Raw genomic sequence first — 24,989 nt, 5'->3', positions numbered from 1 at the left:
TGCTACAGAGCCCTGCACACCAAGACAACTAGACACAAGAAGAGTTTTTTCCAGAACGCCATCACTCTGCTAAACAAATAACTCCCTCAACACTGTCAGACTTTCTCCTAAATCTGCACTTCTATTTCTACTAGTTTCCCCCCATCATTCCTATCACCCATTTCCTCCCACTTAGGACTGTGTGACTGTCACTTGTTGCCTGTATCCTTAAGATGTATATTAATATTGATTCTTTCTTAATTGCTTATTTGACCCCTATGATAATCATTAAGGGTTGTACCTCCTGATTCTTGACAAAATGTCTCTTTTCTTTTATGTCCACCCAGAGCATCTGCACCAAAGACAAATTCCTTGTGTGTCCGATCACACTTGTCCGATAAAGAATAAAAAATTCTAAAGGGAAAAAAAGAGAGAAAAGAACGGTGGGGGGGGGGGGTGCAGAGTCGGCCTTCTCCGGTCCCGTCGACTAAACAATGCCGTCTGGCGGGACCCAGGGGAAGAGCCTTCCCTGTGGCGGCCCCAGCCCTATGGAATCAACTCCCCCCGGAGATCAGGACTGCCGCCACCCTCCTCGCCTTCCGCAAGCTCTTAAAAACCCACCTATGTCGCCAGGCATGGAGGAATTGATATACCCCTAGCTGCCTTATTTTATGCATGGTTTGTCTGGATGTATGACTGTTTTTTAATAACTGTTTTTAATATTAGATTTGTATTTGTATTATTTGTTGTGAGCCGCTCCGAGTCCTCGGAGAGGGGCGGCATACAAGTCTAATAATTTTTTTAAAAATTAATTAAATTAAACGGCGGCCGCACCGGTCTGCTTTCAGCCCCGGTGCCCGTCGGAGGAAGCGTCTCCTCGCCTTCTTGCCAGCCCCCCCCCCCGCGGACGGGGGGGGCGTTTGGGGAGGAGGAGCCTGGAGGCAGCCCCGCCCCTTGGGGGGGTTGGACCCCCCTTCCAGGAATGGAGCAGCTGCGTCCACACGTGCCGCGCAGTCGGGCAGGCGAGCTAGAGCTCCGGGCGCAGAGGAGAACGGCCGTTCCGCCGGCTCCGATATGCAGCCCGGCGGCAGAAGCCCGCTGGGCGCCTCGGCCGGACTCCTCCTGTGCCTGGGCTTGCTGTGCCTCCCGCCCGGCGCCCCCTCGCCCTGCCTGGAGGAGTGCCGCTGCTACCTGGGCGCCCTGCTCTGCCAGGAGCCGCGCGGCATCCGCTCCCTGGCGCAGCTGCGCAGCCTGGAGAACTTCACCGAAATGTGAGTGGCGGGGCGGGGGTGGTGGTGGAGAGAGAACCGGCGGGGGCGGCGGGGGTACAGCCTCACCCAGGTGCGGGAGGCGACCCGGTCCTCGTTTTGCGGCGGGCGAGCCGGAGCTGCGCGTCTCTCCAGAAGCGGAGCGCAACTTTGGCAGGGTCTGCTCTGGTTCTGCGGCGCGCACCGTCCCCCTCCCCCCCAGCTGTTCCCCCCCCCGCTTGGTGGGGGTTACCTCGGGGTGACCGCCTTGAAAACACCTGTGCAGGTGGCTTTCCAAACGGGGTTGGCAGGAAAGTCCCCAATCCGGAGCGGTTTTTCCCCCTGAGCTCCGCGTGGTTCCAACTAGGACAAAAGCGCGAGCAAACTTTGAGGGAGGTGGATGCGGTGGGAAGCGCTTTTCTTTGGAATAGAGATAGAACGGAGAGAAGGGGAAAGAGAAAGGGAGGGAGAAAAGAGAAAGAAAGAAGCAGATAGAGAGAGAAAAAGAGGGAGAAAGAGGCAAAATGAGAAAGAGAGAAAAAGGCAAAAAGAAAGAGGAGGGGGGAAGAGAGAGAGAGAAAGAGAAAGAAAGAAAAGAAAAAAGAAAGAAAGAGAGAAAAGAGAGAAAAAGAGGGAGAAAGAGAAAGAGGCAAAATGAGAAAGAGAGAAAAAGAGGCAAACAGAAAGAGAGAGAGAGAAAGAAAAGAAAAAAGAAAGAGAGAGAGAAAAAGAGGCAAACAGAAAGAGAAGGGAAGAGAGAGAGAAAGAAAGAGAGAGAGAGAAGAGAGAAAAAGAAAGAGAGAGAGAGAAAAAGAGGCAAACAGAAAGAGAAGGGAAAAGAGAGAGAGAAAGAGAGAGAAAGAAAGAAAGAGAGAGAGAGAAGAGAGAAAAAGAAAGAGAGAGAGAGAAAAAGAGGCAAACAGAAAGAGAAGGGAAAAGAGAGAGAGAAAGAGAGAGAAAGAAAGAGAGAGAGAGAAAAAGAGGGAATCAGAAAGAGAAGGGAAAAGAGAGAGAGAGAGAGAGAAAGAAAGAGAGAGAGAGAAGAGAAAAAAGAAAGAGAGAGAGAAAAAGAGGCAAACAGAAAGAGAAGGGAAGAGAGAGAGAGAGAGAAAGAAAGAGAGAGAGAGAAGAGAGAAAAAGAAGGAGAAAGAGAAAAAGAGGCAAAATGCCAAAGAGGAGGAGGGGGGGGAAAGAGAGAGAGAGAGTGTGTCAAAAACAGAGAAAGAAAAAGGAAGAAAGGACGAAATAGCCACTGAGTCCCAAAAGCTCCTAAATTTGAAAATCCGTCCTGAGGAGCCTGAAGCCTTTGAGAATGGGGCACATTGTGTGGATTTATAAGCTGCACTTTGATTCCGTGGCCCAGGAACTGGGGGGTCCGAAGGGGCTGTGGCCGTCCCCTCCTTGCGTGGACCTTCTCTGTGGGAAGCCAAGCGGCTGGAGGGGGCTGCTGACCCAGTGGAGGGTCTCCCCAGCCCAGCCTGGCCAGGGAGGAGACCTGGCAAGGAGCCACGGAATTATGCCCCCCATCCTCTGGGTGACGGGAGAAGGGAGGGGGTCCTTTATTTTTCCACCAGGGCTTTGAGCCCCTCCCCTGCCCTGCCTCGCTTTCCTGGCCACCAGCCCTCTTCCCTGCAAGGGAGGCCATCGCGTCTCCAGGAAAGAGGGGAGACTCACTCGGGCGTGCCTGCCCCCCCCCAACCCGGGTGTGACACTTCCCTGCATTAGCAGCTTCCTAGAAGACCCAACCCAGGCGGGGCCTTTGTGCCACATGCTGGCACTCCTTGGCAGCTCAGCCCCTGCTCACCCCATTGGCAAGGGGGGGGGGAAAGGCCGGTCAAGGGCCCCCCAAGACAGAGGAGGGGATTCAGGCCATCCCCAAAGCGAATCAGGCATAAAAATGGAAACAGCATGTGCCCTGGGAATTGCCCCCCCCCCCCAAAAAAAATATCCTGGTCCTGCTGCTGAGACTTCCACTGAATATGGGTGGGTGGGTGCCCCATGGAAGTCCTTACCCCCCCCCCTGCAGAAGCCCTCCACCCCCCCTTTCTCAATGAAGTTTGATTTTTAAAAAAATATTTTTATTGAATTTTATACATTTTTTAAAAAAACCCACAAACACAACATATAAACAGATATGAACACAAACACAAATGTTTTCCAAGTAAATCAATTTCCAATTTTTTCATTCTTATCCATGATACATGATCTATACACATTTTCTTACATCATAAACATTTTCATTGTAGGTCAGCTCTCCTTTTTCTTATCCATTTGTACCACAGGGTCCAGATATCATCATAATAGTCCGAATCTCTTTTTACCGTTTAATGCCACGTTCAGCCGAACCATCTCTGCAGAGTCATATACACTTCCTTCATTATTTTTTTTACCATCTGGTATTCTTGGATCATTCCCAGTTTTGTGCCTATGTAATTCCTGCCACCGTCACAAATGTGTAGCAGTAGATATTTTATACTTTTGGGCTATGTTTTCTTTATAATTCCTAGCAAGAATAGTTCCGGGGGTGAATTCAATATTGGTCCCTGTTAAATTTCCCGTAGCCAACGATGAAGATTTCTCCAATATTTCCTTCTCTGACCTGCATATAAGCAGATAAAATACCTGCTGCTACGCATTGTGACGTAAATACCTCCGGGACCGCCTTCTGCCGCACGAATCCCAGCGACCGGCTAGGTCCCACAGAGTTGGTCTTCTCCAGGTCCTGTCGACTAAACAATCGTTTGGTGGGACCCAGGAGAAGAGCCTTCTCTGTGGCGGCCCCTGGCCCTCTGGAACCTGCTCCCCCCAGAGATTAGAACTGCCCCCACCCTCCTCGCCTTTCGTAAAGTTCTTAAGACCCATCTTTGCCGTCAGGCATGGGGGAATTGACACATCTCCCCCGGACCTATACAGTTTATACATTGTATGTTTGTGTGTATGTTTGCTTTTAATAATGGGGTTTTTAGCGTTTTTTAAATTATTAGATTTGTTCTTACATTGTTCTTGTTATTGTTGTGAGCCGCCCCGAGTCTACGGAGAGGGGCGGCATACAAATCTAATAAATAATAATAATAATAATAATAATAATAATAATAATAATAATAATAAATGGGAATGACCCAAGACCCCAAATGCCAGTTTCTTTTTCGCACCAGCAGAGATTGGCACAGGTTGGCATCACTTTTGCAAGCAAGAGGCCCCGGTTCACCCTTGCCACGTGTGGCCACCCAGCCTCCTGGGCCCGCAATGCAGCAGAGTTCATCACTTGGCACTGCTTTAACCCCGCGTCTCTTCTGGTCCTCCCCCCTTCCCCAATGCCCACACCCTTCTCCCCCTCCTTCTGCCCTCAGGCCTCCCCTTTCTTGGATGACCTGTTGTGCCAACCTTGCCCCTCTTCCTCAGGGTTGCTTTCGACACTTTCGCTGCACATCGCTTGCAGGACAATTTTTCCGCAGGAGTAAATCCTCATTTGGCAGCTGGGACACAGCCGCACAAACCCAAATCCCAGCTAACCTGACTTTCACGGGCAATCTCACCCTACTAACCGGAGGATGCAAAACCTTCACCAGGCCCATCCTCGAATACAGCTCATCTGTCGGGAACCCAAACCGCATTTCGGACATAAACACTCTAGAAAACGTCCAGAGATACTTTACGAGAAGAGCCCTCCACTCCTCCACTCGCAACAGAATCCCCTACGCAACTAGACTTACAATCCTAGGTTTAGAAAGCTTAGAACTACGTCGCCTTCAACACGCCCATAAAATCATCTGCCACAACCTCCTTCCTACTTCAGCTTCAACCACAACAACACATGAACACACAACAGACACAAACTTAAAAGTAAACTGCTCGAAACTCGACTGCGGGAAATGAGACTTTAGTAACCGAGGAGTTGATGCATGGAACTCACTCCCTGACTGTGTAGTATCATCACCTGACCCCCAAAACCTGACCCTTAGACTGTCCATTCTTGACCTCTCCTGATTCCTGTATGTTTAATGTTTTACTAGTGTTGCATAACAATGATTACGTGACTTCTGTAGACATCATAAGCTAAATAAATAAGTGACCTCTCACTTTTCAATGGGCCAAATTATTTTGATTTGATTGGCTCAGCCCCTTAGGGACTAAGAATCTGGTCTTGGATTCAAGTCCGGCACCTAAGGCAATAGATGGATGGATGGATGGATGGATAATAAATAAGTAAATAAATAAATAATAAACAATGATATGACAGAAACAATAAACATAAAAAAAGGAGTGAGACAGGGCTGTCCCTTAGCCCCCCTGATCTTCATTTTCGCTCTAGAAGTTCTACTAAATAAAATAAGACACAACAAGGAAATCCAAGGATTAAAAATTAAAAGCGAACACTATAAACTTCAAGCATTTGCTGATGAGATGGTGTTCATTGTACAAGACCCCTTAAAATCTGCACCTATCCTAATTAATGAAATAAATAAATTTGGAGAGATTGCCGGACTAAAAATTGACAGGGAAAAAACAAAAATGATAACAAAAAAAAAAAGACCTCTCCTGATTGCTAAGAGGTCAGTAAGAAGCGTGCATAAGTGCCCCAGCGTGCCTTCCGTCCCCTGTGCCAATGTTTCTTTTATTTTTTGCTAGTATCATGTATACGACTATTCTTATATAGAAACATAGAAGATTGACGGCAGAAAAAGACCTCACGGTCCATCTAGTCTGCCCTTATACTATTTCTTGTATTATATCTAATATTTCCTCTTTTATTTTTTATTAGTATCATGTATATGAATATTCTTATATCTAATGTTTCTTTTTATTTTTTTACTAGTATCATGTATATGGATATTATTATTTCTTTACCTACCTCCAATATGTACTTGACAAAACTAATAAAATAAAATAAAATAGATAGGACGGAGACATCGCTGAGGGGAGGAAAAATCAATATTTCGAATCCTGGGATCCAAACACATTAGACAGCCCGTAAATATTTCAGAGTGGGCCAGTCAGATACATTCATTATTTTCCATTCATTTGAGGCGGAGAACGAATTAAAGGCTGGGAAGGCAGGGGGGGGGGGGGCGAAGCTGTCCGCACATTAATTGCATTAATTCTTGGAAAACAATGCCGTTACTCGGGGCCCGGTCACCTGAAAGGACCTCGGCGGTTTTTGAGGGCTGCTTTGTTCTGACCTGAGGATTCAGTCTGGTGGCCTCGTTTAAATTGGTTATTTGTAAAAAGTTACGAAGGGAGTTTCCTTCTGCGCAAACTGGGGGGAAGATTAGAAGTAATGTGAGAAAATATTATTTGACTTGAAAGAGGAGTAGATGCTTGGAACAAACTTCCAGCAGACGTGGTCGGCAAATCCACAGTCACTGAATGTAAACCTGCCTGGGATAAACATAGATCCATCCTAAGATAAAATACAGGAAATAGTACAAGGGCAGACGAGATGGACCAGGAGGTCTTTTTCTGCCGTCAATCTTCTAGGTTTCTAAGTTTCTATGAATGAGGGAGGAAGGAAAGAAGGAAGGAAAGAAAGAGAAAGAGAGAAGGAAGGAAGAGAAAGAAGGAAGGACGGAAAGAAAGAGAAGGAAGGAATGGAAAGAAGGAAGGAAGGAAGAATCCACAGTCACTGAATGTAAACCTGCCTGGGATAAACATAGATCCATCCTAAGATAAAATACAGGAAATAGTATAAGGGCAGACGAGATGGATCATGAGGTCTTTTTCTGCCGTCAGTCTTCTATGTTTCTAACATGAGAAAATATTATTTCACTGAAAGAGTGGTAGATGCTTGGAACAAACTTCCATGCCTGGGATAAACATATATCCATCCTAAGATAAAATACAGGAAATAGTACAAGGGCAGACGAGATGGACCAGGAGGTCTTTTTCTGCCATCAATCTTCTAGGTTTCTAAGTTTCTATGAATGAGGGAGGAAGGAAGGAAGGAAGGAAAGAAAGAAAGAGAAAGATAGAAGGAAGGAAGGGAAGGAAGGAAAGAAGTATCCACAGGAACTGAATTGAAACCTGCCTGGGATAAACATAGATCCATCCTAAGATAAAATGCAGGAAATAGTATAAGGGCAGACTAGATGGACCGTGAGGTCTTTTTATTTATTATTTATTTATTTATTTGTCAAACAATTATAGGGTGATAATTTGCACATATAAAACATTAGATAAGTAATGATAAAAAGTAGACCATAGGACAGGGACGGTAGGCACAATGGTGTGCTTATGCAAGGCCCCTTAATTTTCTGCCGTCAGTCTTCTATGTTTCTATGTTTCTAAGCTAACCGTGTTTGCTTTCTAGAGGCCAAAAGAAAAGAGCTTTTTGCAGGAGTGTGTGTGTGTGTGTGTTTGTGTGTGTGTGTGTCTCCTATTTTGTGTGGATGAAGGGGCACCACCCTGCCAGGGCCAGAAGCTACAGGTTCCTCCTGCTAATGGCTCCCCTCTCTCTCCTGAACCAACTGCTTAAGTGGCGAGAGAGAAGGGATGCTCCCTTCTGCCAACGCTGTTTTTTTCCCCCAACATCAGAGGGACCCATCAATTATGCCCAGTGGCAGGAAGAGAGGAGTTCCCGGAAGAGCTGTGGCGATGGGATGTGTGTGTGTGCGAGAGAGAGAGGGATGCCACAGCAAGCCAGCCCTGTGGCTGAGCATAATAAGGGCACCACGGAGTCCAACCCTCACACGGCTCCTAAATTTTGAGCAGCGTTTGGCGCTTTCACTCCCTAAGAAATCCCTTAGAAATGTCCGTCGCTTCCTAAGAGATGCCACATGTGGCTTTGAAGTGGGGTCCGAGGGTCCAAAGACCGTCCGGGAGCTTTGCTGATTTTTCCATCTGCTGTAAATGAAGTAAAGGAGGGAAGTGTTTTTAATAGGAAAGCAAACACAAGAACAAGGGGACACGATCTGAAGTTAGTTGGGGGAAAAGATCAGAAGCAACATGAGAAAATATTATTTGACTGAAAGAGTCGTAGAGGCTTGGAACAAACTCCCAGCAGACGTGGTTGGTCAATCCACAGGGACTGAATTGAAACCTGCTGGGATAAACATAGATCCATCCTGAGATAAAATACAGGAAATAGTACAAGGGCAGACTAGATGGACCAGGGGGTCTTTTTCTGCCATCAATCTTCTAGGTTTCTATGTTGGACTAGAAGACCTCCAAGGACCCTACCATCTCTGTTCTTCTGTCTGGGAAGCTAATAATAATATTAATAATAATAATAATAATAATAATAATAGTAATAATAATAATAATAATAATAGCAATTTGGATGTCGGTTGGCGATCTTCCCGTTAAGATTTCAGGTTTTATATCCCGTGCTTTGTAATTTTTGCCCCTGACTTCCTTTTTACTGAATAGGGTGTGAATGTGCCACACAAAATAATCTGAAGAAATACTTGTTTATGCCTAAGAGGGGGAGATGGGGATGGAGCCGGGCAGGGTCTCTTGTGCCGCAGAGCCGGAAGGGGGTCTGCTCCTCTTTTTCAGAGTTGTGGAAAACCAGCCTGGGCTGACCAACCTGACTGGGGAGGACCTGAGGAACCCCCGGGAACTGAAGAATCTGTGAGTTTTGGGGAAGAGGGGGGTGGACATCTCCTGGGGGGGTGGGGGTTTGGCCCAGGGGCTCTTCCTGGGTGGCCCCTTCTGAAGACGTTACGATGCCTCCTTTGCAGGACAATTGCAAGGACCAGCCTGAAGTTCATTGCTCCAGATGCCTTCAAGGCCAGCCACAATCTGACCCACGTGTGAGTGTGGGGAATGGGTGTGTGTATGTGTGGTGGGGGGGGGGCTTTTCTGCAGAGGCACCGGGTGAAGGGATGGTCCTCAAACTGAGCCTCAACAAGGGGGATTCTGGGAGTTGGAGTCCGCCCGTCTTCAACCTGCTGACATTGAGCAAACGTGGCTTAAACGATGACCGATCTTCCTGGGGAAAGAGGAGCTGGGCTGGGCTCCATCCGAGAAGCCCCAGGGGTCTCCCCCTACTCTCTCCCCCCCTTGCCCCTTCCCCTTGGCTCATCAACAGCTTCCCTGGAAGGCCATTAATCATCGTTAGGGTTAATGTCCCTCTGAAACTCACCGTGATCGATGGATCCCTGCTCAGCACAGCTCCGGTTTAGAGGGGGGGGGAGCCAAGCCTGGATAGGTCGGTGTGGGGCCTGGGTAGGCGAGGGGTGGGGGTGCAACGGGCAGCCCCAAGGCCAGGGTCAGCTGCATGGGTCAGCTCCAAAGGGCCAAAGCTGGCCTCCCTCGCCCCCCTGCAAGGCTGGAGGGGACGATGCCCCCAGAGAAGGAAGCTCAGCTCGGGCACAAGAGTTGGGGTCCCAAGCCGCAGGGTGGGGCCGAGTCCCTCGGACGGCTGATCCCAACAGATCTGGATCTTGTCAAGGGAGCAATGGGATCGATGGATGTGAAGTGCTTGGTGGAGGCTTCTGCACCTGCTGGATCTCTGCCCCTGCGGAGGGGATGGACACGGAGGGGGGGGGTCATTTCCTTCTGTCTCTCTGCAGGAATCTGGCCTTCAACCAGCTGGGAATTCCTCTCCTGGAGGGTCTTCTACCACCTCCGCCTTCAGGAGCTGTGAGTCTCTGCACACACACATGCAACAGAGAGAGAGAGAAAGAGAGAGAAAGAGAGAGAGGGAAAGAGAGGGAGAGAGAAAAAGAGAGAGAGAGAAAGAGAGAGAAAGAGAGAGAGAGAAGAAAGAAGAGAGAAAGAGAGAGGGAAAGAGAGAGAGAGGGAAAGAGAGAGAGAAAGAAAGAGAGTGGGGAAAGAGAGAGAGAGAGAGAAAGAGAGAGAAAGAGAGAGAGGGAAAGAGAGGGAGAGAGAAAAAGAGAGAGAGAGAAAGAGAGAGAAAGAGAGAGAGAGAAAGAAAGAGAGAAAGAGAGAGGGAAAGAGAGAGAGAGGGAAAGAGAGAGAGAAAGAAAGAGAGTGGGGAAAGAGAGAGAAAGAGAGAAAGAGAGAACAAGAGAGAGAGAAAGAGAGAGAGAGAGAGAAGAGAGAGAGAGAGAGAAAGAGAGAGGGGGAAAGAGAGAGAGAGAGAAAGAGGGAGAAAGAGGGAGAGGGTGAAAGAGAGAAAGAGAGAGACCCTTCCAACTCACAAAGTTTGTCCTAGTCCTGGATTCCTGGCCAAGACCCTCCTCCCCCCTCCCCATACCGTCCTCCAATCTTTAAATTTGACCATAGCTGGAGTTGGGCTTTCCTGAACCGAAGACGAGACCCCTATTTATCCCTTACAACTCCCGTTGAGCCTGTCTTGCAAAATATTCCGGCTTTTCTGCAAAGGGCAGTGCCAGACCCCCGGGGTTGGGGGCTGTCCCCTTCCTCACGGTGGTGTTTTGAGTCCACATCCCTGAACGTCCCTGCGAGGTTCTTCTCCCCCTCCGTCGGCCCGGATGGATGAACTTCTTGAATAAAACCCGTCGTCTTCCCTCCCCTAATGCAATTTTGGAGCCCCACTCTGCTTCAAAGCGAGTATTAAAAGACCAGAGTGGTTATAAATTGGGTTTCTGAGCCAGGCTTGGCCAACACCGCTCCTGCCTTTTAAATGATGCTCTGGACAGCCTCAGGCAGGGACCAAAAAATGGGGAGTGGGCGTTCCTGGGCTCTGGGCTCCAGATGGGGAGGGCAGGGGGGGTATTGCAGCTTTGCCAGGCTGATTGTGTCCCCCCCCTTGCAGGGTCCTTCTGGGGAACCCCCTCAGGTGTGTTTGTGGGCTTCTGTGGCTGCAATCGTGGCAGCAGAGGAAACAGCTGGACTGGGCCGGCAACCAATCCTTCCAGTGTCTGCAGGGGGGACAGGACCCTGGTGCCCGTCTTCAACCTCACCCTCTCCGGCTGTGGTAAGGCAGAGCCCCCCCCCCCATCAGTGGGAGACGACCTCCCCCCCCCCAGCTGAAATTCAGTCGGCCGGAGATGCTTCCTGGCGTGGATGTGACCCCAGCTCTGCTGAGAAGCTTCCCTGCTCCTTTTACTGCTTGCAAGAGCTGGGGGGGGCTCAGGTGGGGGCTGGTGGCTACCTGAAGCCCCCCCCCAATTCCCCTCCTCCATCCCTCTGCAGATTTCCCCACGGTCAGCATCGACTACGACCCCACCCCGATGGGGGAAGGCGAGAGCGTCAACCTGACCTGTCACATCTCTGGGGAGCCACAGCCGGTGGCGGATTGGGAGGTGCCCCAAGTGGGGGGTGAACCCCCCCTCAAAATCAAGGCAAGTTGGGGGGGGTGTCAGGGGGTGCAGCTCTGGGAAATGACCTCAAGGATGCCCCCTCCAATGGCCTGTGCGGAGATGGATAAATTAACATTGGAATTAAAAAAATAAGGGAGACTCTGAAAAGGAAAAATTAATAAATATAGAAACATAGAAGATTGACGGCAGAAAACGACCATCTCGTCTGCCCTGATACTATTTCCTGTATTTTATCTTAGGATGGGTCTGTGTTTATCCCAGGCAGGTTTACACTCAGTGACTGTGGATTCTTCCTTCCTTCTTTCCATTTCTTCCTTCTCTTTCTTTCCTTTCTCTTCCTTCATTCTCTTTCCTTCCTTCTTTCTTTCCTTCCTCCCTTCCTTCCTTCTCTTTTTTTCCTTCCTTCCTTCTTTCCTAAAAAGACAGAAACCTAGAAGATTGACGGCAGAAAAAGACCCCCTGGTCCATCTAGTCTGCCCTTATACTATTTCCTGTATATTTTATCTTAGGATGGATCTATGTTTATCCCAGGCATGTTTACATTCAGTCACTGTGGATTGACCAACCACATCTGCTGGGATTAAAGGGGGAATGGCAGGAAACTGACCGGGCCTTCGTGCCGCTCTCAAATTTCCTGGAAAATTTTTCCGGGCTCGGGTTCTTAAGTAGAAAATGGTTCTTGAGAAGAGGCAAAAAAATCTTGGACACCCGGTTCTTATCTATAAAAGTTCTTAAGTCGAAGGACCACTGTAGGTCTATAAATAACACTTTGTGTAAAATAAAATAAAATAAAAAAAGAATGCCCCCACTGATTGAGAAACGGGGGCCCTAAAAGCAGAGGGTCCGGCTGGTCAGTGACCCCTCTTTCTTTCTTTCTCTCCCAGAAGTCAGACTCGGAAATCGTGCTGCAGATCAACAACGTCTCCGCCAGCTACAACCTGCAAAACATCACCTGTCAAGCGGAGAACGAGGCCGGCCTGGGGCAGGCGGTGGCCCGGCTGAACGTCACCTGTAAGGGGGGGAGGGGCCTGGGGGCGAGGGGGTGGGAGGGATGTTGATTGAGTGGATATGCGTGGATTTTGATTGGCTCTTTAGTTCTTGGCTCTAACTTCCAATTTTAATGAATTGGATTTTGATGCATACTGCCTTTTTATATGTTTTAAGCCGCCCCGAATGTCCCTTTGAGCTGTCACTCAAGGTCTTAGAGCCTTGATGGCACTGTCATTAAAGTTCAGTTTTGCAAGCGGCTTCTGCTGACCGCTGGTGGTAGTTCAGCAGTTCAAATCTTACCGGGCTCCAGGCTGACTCAGCCTCCTTCCCAGGTGGGTCAAATGAGGACCCCGATTGTTGGGGGCTAGAGGCTGGCTCTGTAAACCACTTAGAGAGGGCTGTCAAAACACTACAAAGTGGTAGATAAGTCTAAATGCTATTGCTGTTAGCTACCTGTGTATGTGCTTAGCAGGTGTGAGATTTGTAAGTGCCCAGGTGTCCACTACTCTGAGCAAACCAGCAAAGAAATATCACCGAGTGGTCCAAGCCAGCTTTAGTGTTCAGGATGCCACCATGCAGGTCGTTACCGATCCAAACCCAGAAGAGAGCTTGGTGCCTTGTAAGAAGCCCAGCTGGGCCTGTGTCCGAATGGCCCTGCTTCTGTCCAGCTGGGGTCATTTCTTCCCATCCTCTTGGGGCCTTGATCTGGCCAGAGGGTCAATAATAATAATAATAATAATAATAATAATAATAATAATAATAATAATAATAATTTATTGGATTTGTATGCCGCCCCTCTCCGTAGACTCGGGGCTCCTAACAACAATGATAAAAACAGCATGTAACAATCCAATAATAAAACACTAAAACAACCCTTATTATAAAACCAAACATACACACAAACATACCATGCATAACTTGTAATGGCCTAGGGGGGAGGAATATCTCAACTCCCCCATTTATGAAAGCATCCGGCTCAAGATTTGCAAGGGAAGGTTTTGGGAGAGGGGCCTGTTGTGACCAAGAGACAGAAGCTTCAATGCCCCCTGATTTAAGAGGGGTGTCAGAGGGCAGTGGAGAGGAGGGCGTGGGGGAAAATGAGTTAGACGTTAGCATGGAAAGCAGCTCTTCTTCACAGGGCAGAGGGGGAGTTGACAGCCCCTAGGTGAACCCCGAGATTTAGGAGATTCGCAAAAAGAAGGGAGGAGATATTTGGGGAAAAGTTTTGAACCAATGCGTCACTTCCTGAAATGTATTGGAAACTGCATGTTCACATATGGCGGCCGTTCCTCACTTCCGAGAAGTAAGCCTTTGATATAACATGACAAACGGTGCTAATTTAGATTTGGAGGCATGGGGGATTTGAGACACCTTTCCCCCAGGCTTATTATAATTTATGTTTGGTATGTATGTGCTGTTTGTTTTTTAATTATGATAGGGTTTTTAGTTTTTTCTTAATATTAGATTTGTGCCAGTATAATATTGTTTTTATTGTTGTTGTGAGCCGCCCCAAGTCTTTGGAGAGGGGCGGCATACAAATCTAATAAATTATTATTATTGGAGTGACTCAGAGTGGCTCAGACTCTGCTCTGCTGGTTAGAAAGGACGTCTAGCTTTGCAAACTCGGCTTGTGAGAGTTGGAATGTGCCTCCGCAGAGCAGCGTGGTAACGGTGGTGTGAGAAGAGAAATAAAGATGGACTAGTTTGAAAATCAAAGCCTTGAAAAGCGAGTTTTTGGAGTCGCTTCAGGTAGACGAGAACAAGGTCCAGTTCGGGGCACCTCACCGACTGCCCCCTCCCTCCTTTCCCTGCTGTCCGCAGTCCCGGCGACGATCCGCGCGCTGAGCAAGGCCTTGCAGCAACACCGCTGGTGCATCCCCTTCTCCGTGGACGGCAACCCCACGCCCAGCATCCGTTGGCAGTTGGACGACCAGGACCTGGAAGAGACCCTCCTTGTCCATACCAAGTTCTTCACGGAGGACGTCCCAACCACCACCATCGTCCACGGCTGCCTGCTACTAGACAAGCCCTCCCACTACTCCAACGGCAACTACACCCTGCTGGTCGCCAACTGCCTGGGCTCGGACTCCCGCACCGTCTACCAGGAGTTCATGGAATCTCCAGAGAAAGGCTTCCCCTACGAAGTACCCTTCCACGGTACCAGCCCCTCCCTCCCCTCCCCCACCCCTACCCAAGAGGCCATTCCCTCTCCAAGCACACAGGCAGAAATACTACGAGGGTCGCCCAGAAAGTAATGCCCCACCTTTTTTTCTTCCAACCATTATTTATCGACACCCCACGAAACTTACACACAAGGAAGAAGGATGTGTCTTCTACCCTCCCTCTTTTCCCACGTGGTCCCACGTGGTCTCCGTCCTGTTCTAGGGTCACCCAGAAAGTAATGCACCATGTTTTATTATCTTCGACAATTATTTATTAATTTAATCCTTTTTTAATATTGGGGGGGTTCTCTAATTAATGGATGATTGGAGTAGATTCAATGTTGTACATGGAATGAATGACTGGTATGAGTGTGATGGTTGGGGTGGGTGGGAGTATGGTATGGATGGGATGAGTAACAGTAGTATGAGTGATAGATTTGGCCCACCTGACGCTCGGGAGACAGGAGAGGTAGGGGCATTGATCTCTGGGGTGGCAGAGGGCCGGAATATCCCTGTGTTGCTGGGGAGAGGCAGATATGGCGGGGGTCACAGAGTTAGCCGTTCCAGGGGAACGAGAGACCGTTGCTTAATAACGGTCCCTTGTTCCGGCTCTGTGAGCCCAATCTTGGGTACTGGTGATGAGTGTAACTCTGGCCCTGGGCTCAGGTTGCTGCTGCTCAATGCCAGGTCGGTGGTAAATAAAGCTCTCCTCATCCGGGATCTGATCCTGGATGAGGAGGCCGACCTGGCTTGTATTACTGAAACCTGGCTGGGCCCGGAGGGAGGTGTTCCTCTCTCTGAAATTTGCCCAGCCGGGTTTCAGATATGGCATCAACCTCGACCCCAGGGAAGGGGGGGGAGGAGTTGCTATTATAGCCAGGGAGAGCCTTTGCCTGGGTGGACTCATTGCTCCGGAAATTGCGGGTTGCGAGTCTCTCTTGCTGAAGTTGGACTTAGGGGTTCAGGTGGGCTTATTTCTCACATACCTGCCTCCCAGCTGCGTGTCAAAAGCCCTGCCTGTGCTACTCGAGGAGGTAGCCGGGTTGGAGGTGGAGTTCCCCGGACTCATTGTCCTGGGGGACTTCAACCTGCCGTCACTCGGCGAAACCTCTGGGCAGGCACAGGAGTTCATGGCCACCATGACAGCCATGGACCTGACTCAAGTAGTACAGGGTCCGACTCATGAGGGAGGGCACACACCTGACATGGTATTCCTTCCCGAGCAATTGAGTAATGGTCCGAGACTAAGGGGCTTAGAAGCATTGCCTTTGTCATGGTCAGACCATTTTCTACTACGGCTTGACTTCCTGGCTCCAATCCTTCCCCGCAGGGAGGCGGAACCAATGAAGATGTTCCGCCCCAGACGCCTGATGGACCCAGAGGGCTTTCAGACGGCGCTTGGGGTTATTCCAGAGGCACTCGTCCACAGTTCGGCGGAGTCCCTTGCTGAGGCCTGGAACAGGGCTGCGGCAGGGGCTCTTGACCGGATTGCGCCTTTGCGACCTCTCCGCGGCGCTAGACCCCGTAGAGCCCCATGGTTCAACGAGGAGCTCCGGGAGTTGAAACGCCAAAAGAGACGTCTAGAGAAGCGATGGAGGAAGAGTAGGTCCGAATCCGATCGAACACTTGTAAGAGCTTTTATTAAGACTTACAAAGTGGTGCTCAAGGCGGCAAGATGCGCGTACCATGCCGCCTTGATTGCATCAGCGGAATCCCGCCCGGCCGCTCTGTTTAGGGTGACCCGCTCCCTTCTTAACCAGGGGGGAGCTGGGGAGCCCTTGCAGAGCAGTGCCGAGGATTTTAACACGTTTTTCGCTGATAAAGTCGCTCAGATCCGGGCGGATCTCGACTCCAATTGTAATACAGAGTCGACTGACAACGAGTCAGTCGAGGTGACTGGGGCACGTACTTGTCCACCTGTCTGGGAAGAGTTTGATCTGGTGACACCTGATGAAGTGGACAAGGCCATTGGAGCTGTGAGTTCCGCCACCTGTTTACTGGATCCGTGTCCCTCCTGGCAGGGAGGTGACACGGAGCTGGGCCCAGGAGATTACCAACGCTTCCTTGGGGAGGGGAGTCTTTCCAACTCTCTATAAAGAAGCGCTTGTGTGCCCCCTCCTCAAGAAGCCTTCCCTGGACCCAGCCGTACTTAATAACTATCGTCCAGTCTCCAACCTTCCCTTTATGGGGAAGGTTGTCGAGAAGGTGGTGGCACTCCAGCTCCAGCGGTCCTTGGAAGAAGCCGATTATCTCGGTCCCCAACAGTCAGGCTTCAGGCCCGGTTACAGCACGGAAACCGCTTTGGTCGCGTTGATGGATGATCTCTGGCGGGTCCGGGACAGGGGTTTATCCTCTGTCCTGGTGCTTCTTGACCTCTCAGCGGCTTTCGATACCATCGACCATGGTATCCTTCTGCACCGGCTGGAGGGGTTGGGAGTGGGAGGCACTGTTCTTCAGTGGTTCTCCTCCTACCTCTCTGGCCGGTCGCAGTCGGTGTTAGTGGGGGGTCAGAGGTCGGCTCCGAGGTCGCTCCCTTGTGGGGTACCTCAGGGGTCGGTCCTCTCCCCCCTGCTATTCAACATCTACATGAAACCGCTGGGTGAGATCATCCATGGGGTGAGGTATCATCAATATGCCGATGATACCCAGCTTTACATCTCCACCCCATGCCCAGTTAACGGTGGAAGTGATGTGCCGGTGCCTGGAGGCTGTTGGGGCCTGGATGGGTGTCAACAGACTCAAACTCAACCCGGATAAGACGGAATGGCTGTGGGTTCTGCCTCCCAAGGATAATCCCATCTGTCCGTCCATCACCCTGGGGGGGGGATTATTGACCCCCTCAGAGAGAGTCCGCAACTTGGGCGTCCTCCTCGATCCACAGCTCACATTAGAAAACCATCTCTCAGCTGTGGCGAGGGGGGCGTTTGCCCAGGTTCGCCTGGTGCACCAGTTGCGGCCCTATCTGGACCGGGACTCATTGCTCACAGTCACTCATGCCCTCATCACCTCGAGGTTCGACTACTGTAATGCTCTCTACATGGGGCTACCTCTGAAAAGTGTTCGGAAACTTCAGATCGTGCAGAATGCAGCTGCGAGAGCAGTCATGGGCTTACCTAGGTATGCCCATGTTTCACCATCACTCCGCAGTCTGCATTGGCTGCCGATCAATTTCCGGTCACAATTCAAAGTGTTGGTTATGACCTTTAAAGCCCTTCATGGCATCGGACCAGAATACCTCCGAGACCGCCTCCTGCCGCACAAATCCCAGCGACCGATTAGGTCCCACAGAGTGGGCCTTCTCCGGGTCCCGTCAACTAAACAGTGTCGGTTGGTGGGCCCCAGGGGAAGAGCCTTCTCTGTGGCGGCACCGGCTCTCTGGAACCAACTCCCCCCAGAGATTAGAACTGCCCCTACTCTACCTGCCTTCCGTAAACTCCTTAAAACCCACCTTTGCCGTCAGGCATGGGGGAACTAAGACATCTCCCCCTGGGCATGTTTAAATTATGTATGATATGCTTGTGAGTGTGTATGTATTATATGGGGTTTTCTTTTTAAATCTTAAATGTTTTAAATGTATTCAGATTATTTATGATTTGTTTTTCTCTGCTGTGAGCCGCCCCGAGTCTTCGGAGAGGGGCGGCATACAAATCTAAATAATAAATAAATAAATAAATAAATAAATAAATAAATAAAATGAAATTGACACAGAAAAAATAAGGATGTGTCTTCTACACACTCCCTGTTTTTCCCACGTAGCCTCCATCCCGTTCTGTGTCCTTCCTCCAGCAAGGCACAAGGGGTGCGTAGGCCCCGTCGGTGAGACTCCTGGTTCTGGTCACGAAGCCCTTTCTGCACCTCTCCCTCTCCCTCACAATGTCTCCCGCGACTAACCGTACTTCTGTCGACTGCGGGTTCTCCACCCACGGCACACAACCCTTGGCCAATGTTCCCAACAGTTTCTTTCTCCGCAGTGAGAAATTCAATGAGGACAGGCTGCTTGTAACGTACGTCGCTTACGGATGCCGTTTCGAAACATGGCTGCAGCTACGCGATCTGTTTGAAAAGTTATACACGCACTCCTGACCATCCCAATAATATAGATCTAAAGTTTTGCATTCGTACCATTACTGTAGGCCTGGGGGGGGGGGAATGGGGTGCATTGCTTCCTGGGCGACCCTCGTAATTTTTATTAATTATTAACATTCCAAACAAACATAGACAGAGACTCACAAATAGAAACCATAAAAAAACATACACAGAGAAAACATAAAATATGTACAGATGTACATTTATCTTATCCTAGTTACAACAATTAACAAAAAGAGAGAGCAATTCGGGGGGAGCCTTCATTTGGGGTGGGGGGATCTGAGCTTTGAAGGTTCACCAACTCTTTCTCTTTCCTTGCTGCTGCTAAGGCCCCTTCGCCCCCGGCAGTAAGTGTGGTTTTCTTTCGTCCCTGGGGGGCAGGGGGGGTGAGGGCCATGTGGGAATTGGGGTACAGAGAGACCCCCCTCTTTCTCTCTGTGGAGGAAGGCACCCCTGCACCCCCAAGATCAAAAGGGCAGAGATGGGGGGGGACAACAGTCATGAGGGCAGTGGGGAGGGGGAGGTTATTTTTTGGGGGGGGGCTCTTTTTCAGAGAGGGCCTGATTCTGTTCTCTCCCTCGTGCCCAGGACCAGGGGGCAACGATACCCCCGAGGAGCCCGTGGAGACCTCAGAAGACCACCCGGTTGGGGTAAGGGGCAAGAAGGAGCCCCCGGTTGGGGAATTAATAATAATTAATCATAATTTATTAGATTTGTATGCCACCCCTCTACGAAGACTCGGGGTGGCTCACAACAACAATCAACAGTATGGTACAAATCCAATAATTAAAAACTAAAATTAAAAAGGAGGGAGAGAGGGAGGGGGAGCCTTCTTCTTGGGGGAGGCCAACCGAGGGTGCTACTCTCTCCCCCCCCCTACAGATCTCGGTGGCTGTGGTCCTGGCGGTGTGTGCCTGCATCTTCCTCTCCATCATGTTGGTCTTCCTCAACAAGTGTGGACAGCACTCCAAGTTCAGCATCAAACGTAAGTGGGAGGGGGCTTCGGTCTTCTCTTGCCCCCTACCCTTTCTCTGCTCTGGGCTTCTCTAGGAGGTCCCAAATGGGGCCTTCCCCAGGAGGTCAAAATGGGCTTCTGCAGGAGGTCAAAATGGGCTTTTGCAGAGGGTCAAAATGGGCTTCCCCAGGAGGTTCAAATGGGCTTTTGCAGGAGGTCAAAATGGGCTTTTGCAGGAGGTCAAAATTGGCTTTTGCAGGAGGTCAAAATGGGCTTTTGCAGAAGGTCAAAATTGGCTTTTGCAGGAGGTCAAAATGGGCTTCCCCAGGAGGTTCAAATGGGCTTTTGCAGGAGGTCAAAATTGGCTTTTGCAGGAGGTCAAAATTGGCTTTTGCAGGAGGTTCAAATGGGCTTTTGCAGGAGGTCAAAATTGGCTGTTGCAGGAGGTCAAAATGGGCTTTTGCAGGAGGTCAAAATGGGCTTTTTTGGGAGGTCAAAATTGGCTTTTGCAGGAGGTCCAAATGGGCTTTTTTGGGAGGTCAAAATTGGCTTTTGCAGGAGGTCAAAATGGGCTTTTGCAGGAGGTTCAAATGGGCTTTTGCAGGAGGTCAAAATGGGCTTTTTTGGGAGGTCAAAATGGGCTTTTTTGGGAGGTCCAAATGGGCTTCTGCAGGGCTGGGGCTCCTGGGGGCTCCTTTGGACGGCCATCCTTGGCCCGACTGGCAGAGGTGGTCCTGAAGGCATCAGGGTGAGGAGGAGCTTCCCCCCGCCCACTTCATTAGCACTCCCCCCTCCTCCCCCTCCCCCCTCCTCCTCCCCCCTCCCCCTTCTGGCAGGCCTCAGCTGCTAATTCACTGCTGGAATTGATTCAGGCTGTAAATGGGCTTGATCGGCCTGAATCACCCCCAGGGGGGGCTGGAAAGGCAGCAAAAGGCTGGGGGGGAGGCAGGGGGGGGATGCAGCAGCCACTTGTTGTTGTTAGAGTCCTCCAGAAACACACACCCACACCCACAAACACCACCCTTCTCTGCTCGGGCTCAGTGGGCTCTGCTTATGGGACTGCCAAGCCTCACCTGGGGGCACAAGAAACCGCCCCTCCCTGCATTCCAGTTGCTCCCCCCTCCCCATAGACAGGGAGACTTCAGCCGTCATTGGCTGCTCTATTTTTTTATTTTATTTACTTATTTGTACGTATTGGTGGGATACGATGATATAATAATACTTATATGTATATGTGATAAGAACATAAGAAGAGTCCTGCTGAATGGGGCCAAAGCCCCTCGAGTCCAGTGTTGTGACCCACAGTGGCCCCACAATTGTCCAGGGGGCTCTTGAGCAGAAAGAGAAGGCAAGACCCTCCCTTTCCCCTGACCCCCAACAAGTGGTACCCAAGGGAACCCTTCCTGCCTCAATCAACATAGAGGCGGCACCTGGACATCCCTTTCAATCGCCACCATGGATACACTCGGCATCCCTGAATCTGTCTCATCCTGCCTTGAAGCTCTCCAGGGTGACAGCTGTCACGACCTCTTCTGGAAGGGAATCCCATCAACCCAGGACCCTCTGGGTGGAGAAGAAATATCTCCCTCTATTTGTCCTCACTTTCTGACCTGTGAGCTTTACGGAGTGACCCCCTGGTCCGAGTATTGTGTGATGGAGATAAGAGTTTTTCTCCATCCACCTGTTCTATCCCAGGGTGATAGGAGTAAGAGAGACACATGAGGACGGGGGATGCTGGTGCACTTAATGCAGACCCCTTAATTGGGTGGGGGGAGACCCTGCAGAGCCCAGCCAGGAGCCCCTTCGGGTCCTGGCAGGAGAAACGTGAGACCCTCCTGGAAGCCCACCCACCCACTTCTTCCACCCAGAGCGGCCCTGCAGCCTTTATCTCTCTCCCCCCCCAGGCTCCAGCAGTTGATGAAGAAGCCTGGGGGAGGGGAGGGCTGCTGGGGGGGAGGGACAGGACCCTTTCACGGTAATTACTGGAGGCTAAATGCTCTGCTGACGGCTCCCTTGGCACTGCTGCCTTTCAGGAGGGGGGGGCACCAGATTGGGCGCGGCAAAGAGAAGCCCCTCTTCGCCCACCGCAGGCCGCTCAGGAGGCCACAGATGTGCTCCAGCAGGTGCTGACGGCCCAGATTGGCCCTGATGGGTTGGGGGGGGCTCCCTCAGAGGACCCTCTGGGAAAGGGAAGACCCCCCCCCCTGCCTAAACTGCCGAGGGGGGAGGAAAAGGGGGCAGGGGAGCAGGATTCAGCCCATTCGAACTAGATCCCGCAAATTGAGCGGAGAGGGGCGGCATAGAAGTCCAATTAATAAAGGAATAATAATAACAACAACAACAACAACAACAATAATAATAATAATAATTTATTAGATTTGTATGCCGCCCCTCTCCGTGGATTTCTGCTAAATTATAATACAAATATTTTTTAAAAATAATAAAAATATATTGGGGAGGGGGTTAATTTTACATCCGGTTCGGGCAACCTGGTAATAACAAGGACTGGCCAACTCCGCCCACCCCTCCCCTCCTAGGAGTCCTCCACGCGGCCTGTTTTGGAGGCGAGGTCAATGCAGGGTGGGCACGGAGGTTCCGCGAGGGCGGAAAAAAAGGCCTAGCGGAAGTCTGGCAATGGGCCTGTTTCCGGCCTGCGGAGGGCCCTCAGGAGCCTGGAGGAGGAGGCCTGTTTTTGCCCTCCTGGAGGCGGAGACGAAGCCTTCGAAGCAGGTTTGGGTTCTCTGCTGGTTCTAATGGTTTCTATAGAACCGTCCTGTCCACAGCCATTGCCTTCTTTTTTCTGTTGTTGTTATTTTTTTGCTGGGTTTTGTTTCTGCGCATTGACGGAGGCCTCGTTTTCGGCACCCAGTTGAGCCGCAAGCCCCATTGAAAGCATCAGGCTGGACGCTCAGCCGGCGGGCAGCTTTGGCAATGGCCTGGCCTTCTCTGCAGGGTCGGCGGTGCTGGCTCAAGAGGACGACCTGGCCATGTCCCTGCAGTTCATGGATGTGAGTGGCAGCCCCCGGGCGTCGTGGAGGCCAAGCTGGAGGGGCTGAAGAGCAGCTTCGTGGAGAACCCCCAGTACTTCTGCAACACCCGTAGTCCTTCCTCGGACGGGGCAGCATAGCCAGCTGGGCTCCTCCCTCACCCGGGGGCCCCTCCCGTGACCCCTGGCAGCCCCCCTGCCCTCCCCCACTGACCCTTGGCTTCCTCCCCCCTCCAGCCGTCCTCGTCACATCAAGCGGAGGGAGATTGTGCTGAAGTGGGAGCTGGGCGAGGGGGGCTTTCGGGAAGGTCTTCCTGGCCGAGTGCCACAACCTCAGCCCCACCCAGGAGAAGATGCTGGTGGCGGTCAAGGTGAGGAGGAAACCCCCCCTCCCTTCCGGCCCCCTCCGGGACTGGAGAAGGGGCTGCCTGGACCTGGGGGAGCCCCCCAGTCAGTCGTGTCGTCCAGGGACCCCAACCCTCCCTCCGTCTTCTCCCCCCCCTCTGCAGACCTGAAAGAGGCCACAGAGAGCGCCCGGATGGACTTCCAGCGGGAGGCCGAGCTGCTGACCGTCCTGCAAACACGAGCACATCGTCCGGTTCTATGGGGTCTGCACGGACGGGGAGCCCCTCATCATGGTCTTTGAGTACATGAAGCACGGGGACCTCAACCGCTTCCTCCGGTGAGTGGGAGGGGGCTCCGAGCGCCCCTCTTTCTCCTTCTTTCTCTCCCTCTCCTTCTCTCTCTCTCCATTTTCTCTCTCTCTCCTCTCTCCTTCCTTCTCTCTTTCCTTCTCTCTCTCTCCCTTCTTCTTTTCTCTCTCTCTCTCATCTCTCCTTCCTTCTCTTTCCTCTCTCTCTCTCCTTCCCTCCTTCTCTCTTTCCTTCTCTCTCTCCCCATTTTCTCTCTCTCCTCCTCCTTTACCTCCTTCTCCTCTCTCTCTCATCTCTCCTTCTCTCTTTCCTTCTCTCTCTCTCTCTTGTTCTCCTTCCCTCTTCTCCTTCCCTCCTTCTCTCTCCTGCCTTCTCTCGCTCCCCCTCCTCTTTTTCCTTCTCTCCCTGTCCCTCCTTCTTTCCCTCCTTCTCTCTCTCACTCTCTCTCTCTCCTCCTCTCTCTCTCTTTCTGTCTGTCTCTCTTCTTTTTCCAGCAGTTTGATCGGTGTGGCCCCCAACCGTCCCACCTTGTTCCTCCTTCTCCCCCCCCACAGTTTCCCCTCCCCCCCCCTGCCCCCCTCCCCCCCATTCTCCATTACTGGAGCAGCCCCCCCCCCGCCTCCCTCCCCTCCCCGCCCGGCTAATGCAATCCTCCCTTTGCAATATTGATTAGATTAGATGTCTGAGAGGCTCAAATTGAAGGGGATTGGCCATCAGCGGGAAGAATCGGAGGCTCTTTCGATCGGCCCCCCAGGTATCGCCTCTCCAGGCCTGGGCTGCCTCCGAAAGTGGCCGGGAGAGACCGGGCATTCGTGGAGGGGGCCACGGGGGTCTCGGCCAGCTCTGTCAGCCGGGCTTAGGCTCAGGGAAGAGAGACAGAGACCTGCTTGGGGAAACAGCCCTGGGCTCACCCTCCTAGAGGGGCGGGAGTCCCGCAGACCCTGCGGCAGCACCAAAGGAGGCCCTGCTAGCCTCCTTCCATTCCAGTGCCCCTGGCTGGGCTTCCTCTCCTCCGTGGCTCGTCGGGATGAAGTTTAAAATCGTTGTTGGGGGGGGGGGGCTCCGTATCTACTTCCCTATTAAAGTGAACACAAGAACGAGGGGGCACAATCTGAGGTCAGTTGGGGGAAAGATTAGAAGTAATGTGAGAAAATATGATTGGACTGAAAGAGGAGTAGATGCTTGGAACAAACTTCCAGCAGACGTGGTTGGTCAATCCACAGGAACTGAATTGAAACATGCCTGGGATAAACATAGATCCACCCTAATATAAAATACAGGAAATAGTATAAGGGCAGACGAGATGGACCAGGAGGTCTTTTTCTGCCGTCAATCTTCTAGGTTCCTATGAATGAGGAAGGATGGAAGGAAGGAAGGAAAGAAGGAAGGAAGGAAGGAAGGAAGGAAGGAAGGAAGGAAGGAAGGAAGGAAGGAAGAATCCACAGTCACTGAATGTAAACATGCCTGGGATAAACATATATCTCTCCTAAGATAAAATACAGGAAATAGTATAAGGGTAGACGAGATGGACCAGGAGGTCTTTTTCTGCCGTCCATCTTCTAGGTTCCTATGAATGAGGAAAGAAGGATGGAAGGAAGGAAGGAAGGAAGGAAGGAAGGAAGGAAGGAAGGAAGGAAGAATCCACAGTCACTGAATTTAAACATGCCTGGGATAAACATATATTCATTCTAAGATAAAATACAGGAAATAGTATAAGGGCAGACGAGATGGACCAGGAGGT

The 24,989-nt window shown here is 50.9% G+C and overlaps 1 protein-coding gene across 1 annotated transcript; it reads left to right on the top strand.

Annotated features, from left to right (window-relative positions):
- Positions 1-954: 954 nt before the first annotated feature.
- Positions 955-24,108, top strand: NTRK1 (neurotrophic receptor tyrosine kinase 1). Its single transcript, XM_070766609.1, is given in 20 exon segments — positions 955-1,250; positions 8,721-8,795; positions 8,906-8,977; positions 9,740-9,761; positions 9,763-9,809; positions 10,909-11,020; positions 11,022-11,070; positions 11,289-11,437; positions 12,301-12,427; positions 14,228-14,563; positions 18,984-19,001; positions 19,243-19,304; positions 19,537-19,639; positions 22,562-22,636; positions 22,639-22,707; positions 22,833-22,837; positions 22,840-22,887; positions 22,889-22,966; positions 23,183-23,277; positions 24,003-24,108. Coding segments are annotated over 20 exon segments (1,845 nt in total). The 5' UTR covers positions 955-1,053.
- The last annotated feature ends 881 nt before the right edge of the window (positions 24,109-24,989 follow it).

This window comes from Erythrolamprus reginae, chromosome 13 (assembly GCF_031021105.1).
Source record: "Erythrolamprus reginae isolate rEryReg1 chromosome 13, rEryReg1.hap1, whole genome shotgun sequence".
Taxonomy (NCBI): Eukaryota; Metazoa; Chordata; class Lepidosauria; order Squamata; family Dipsadidae; genus Erythrolamprus; species Erythrolamprus reginae.
This window is presented reverse-complemented; position numbering and strand designations above follow the sequence as displayed.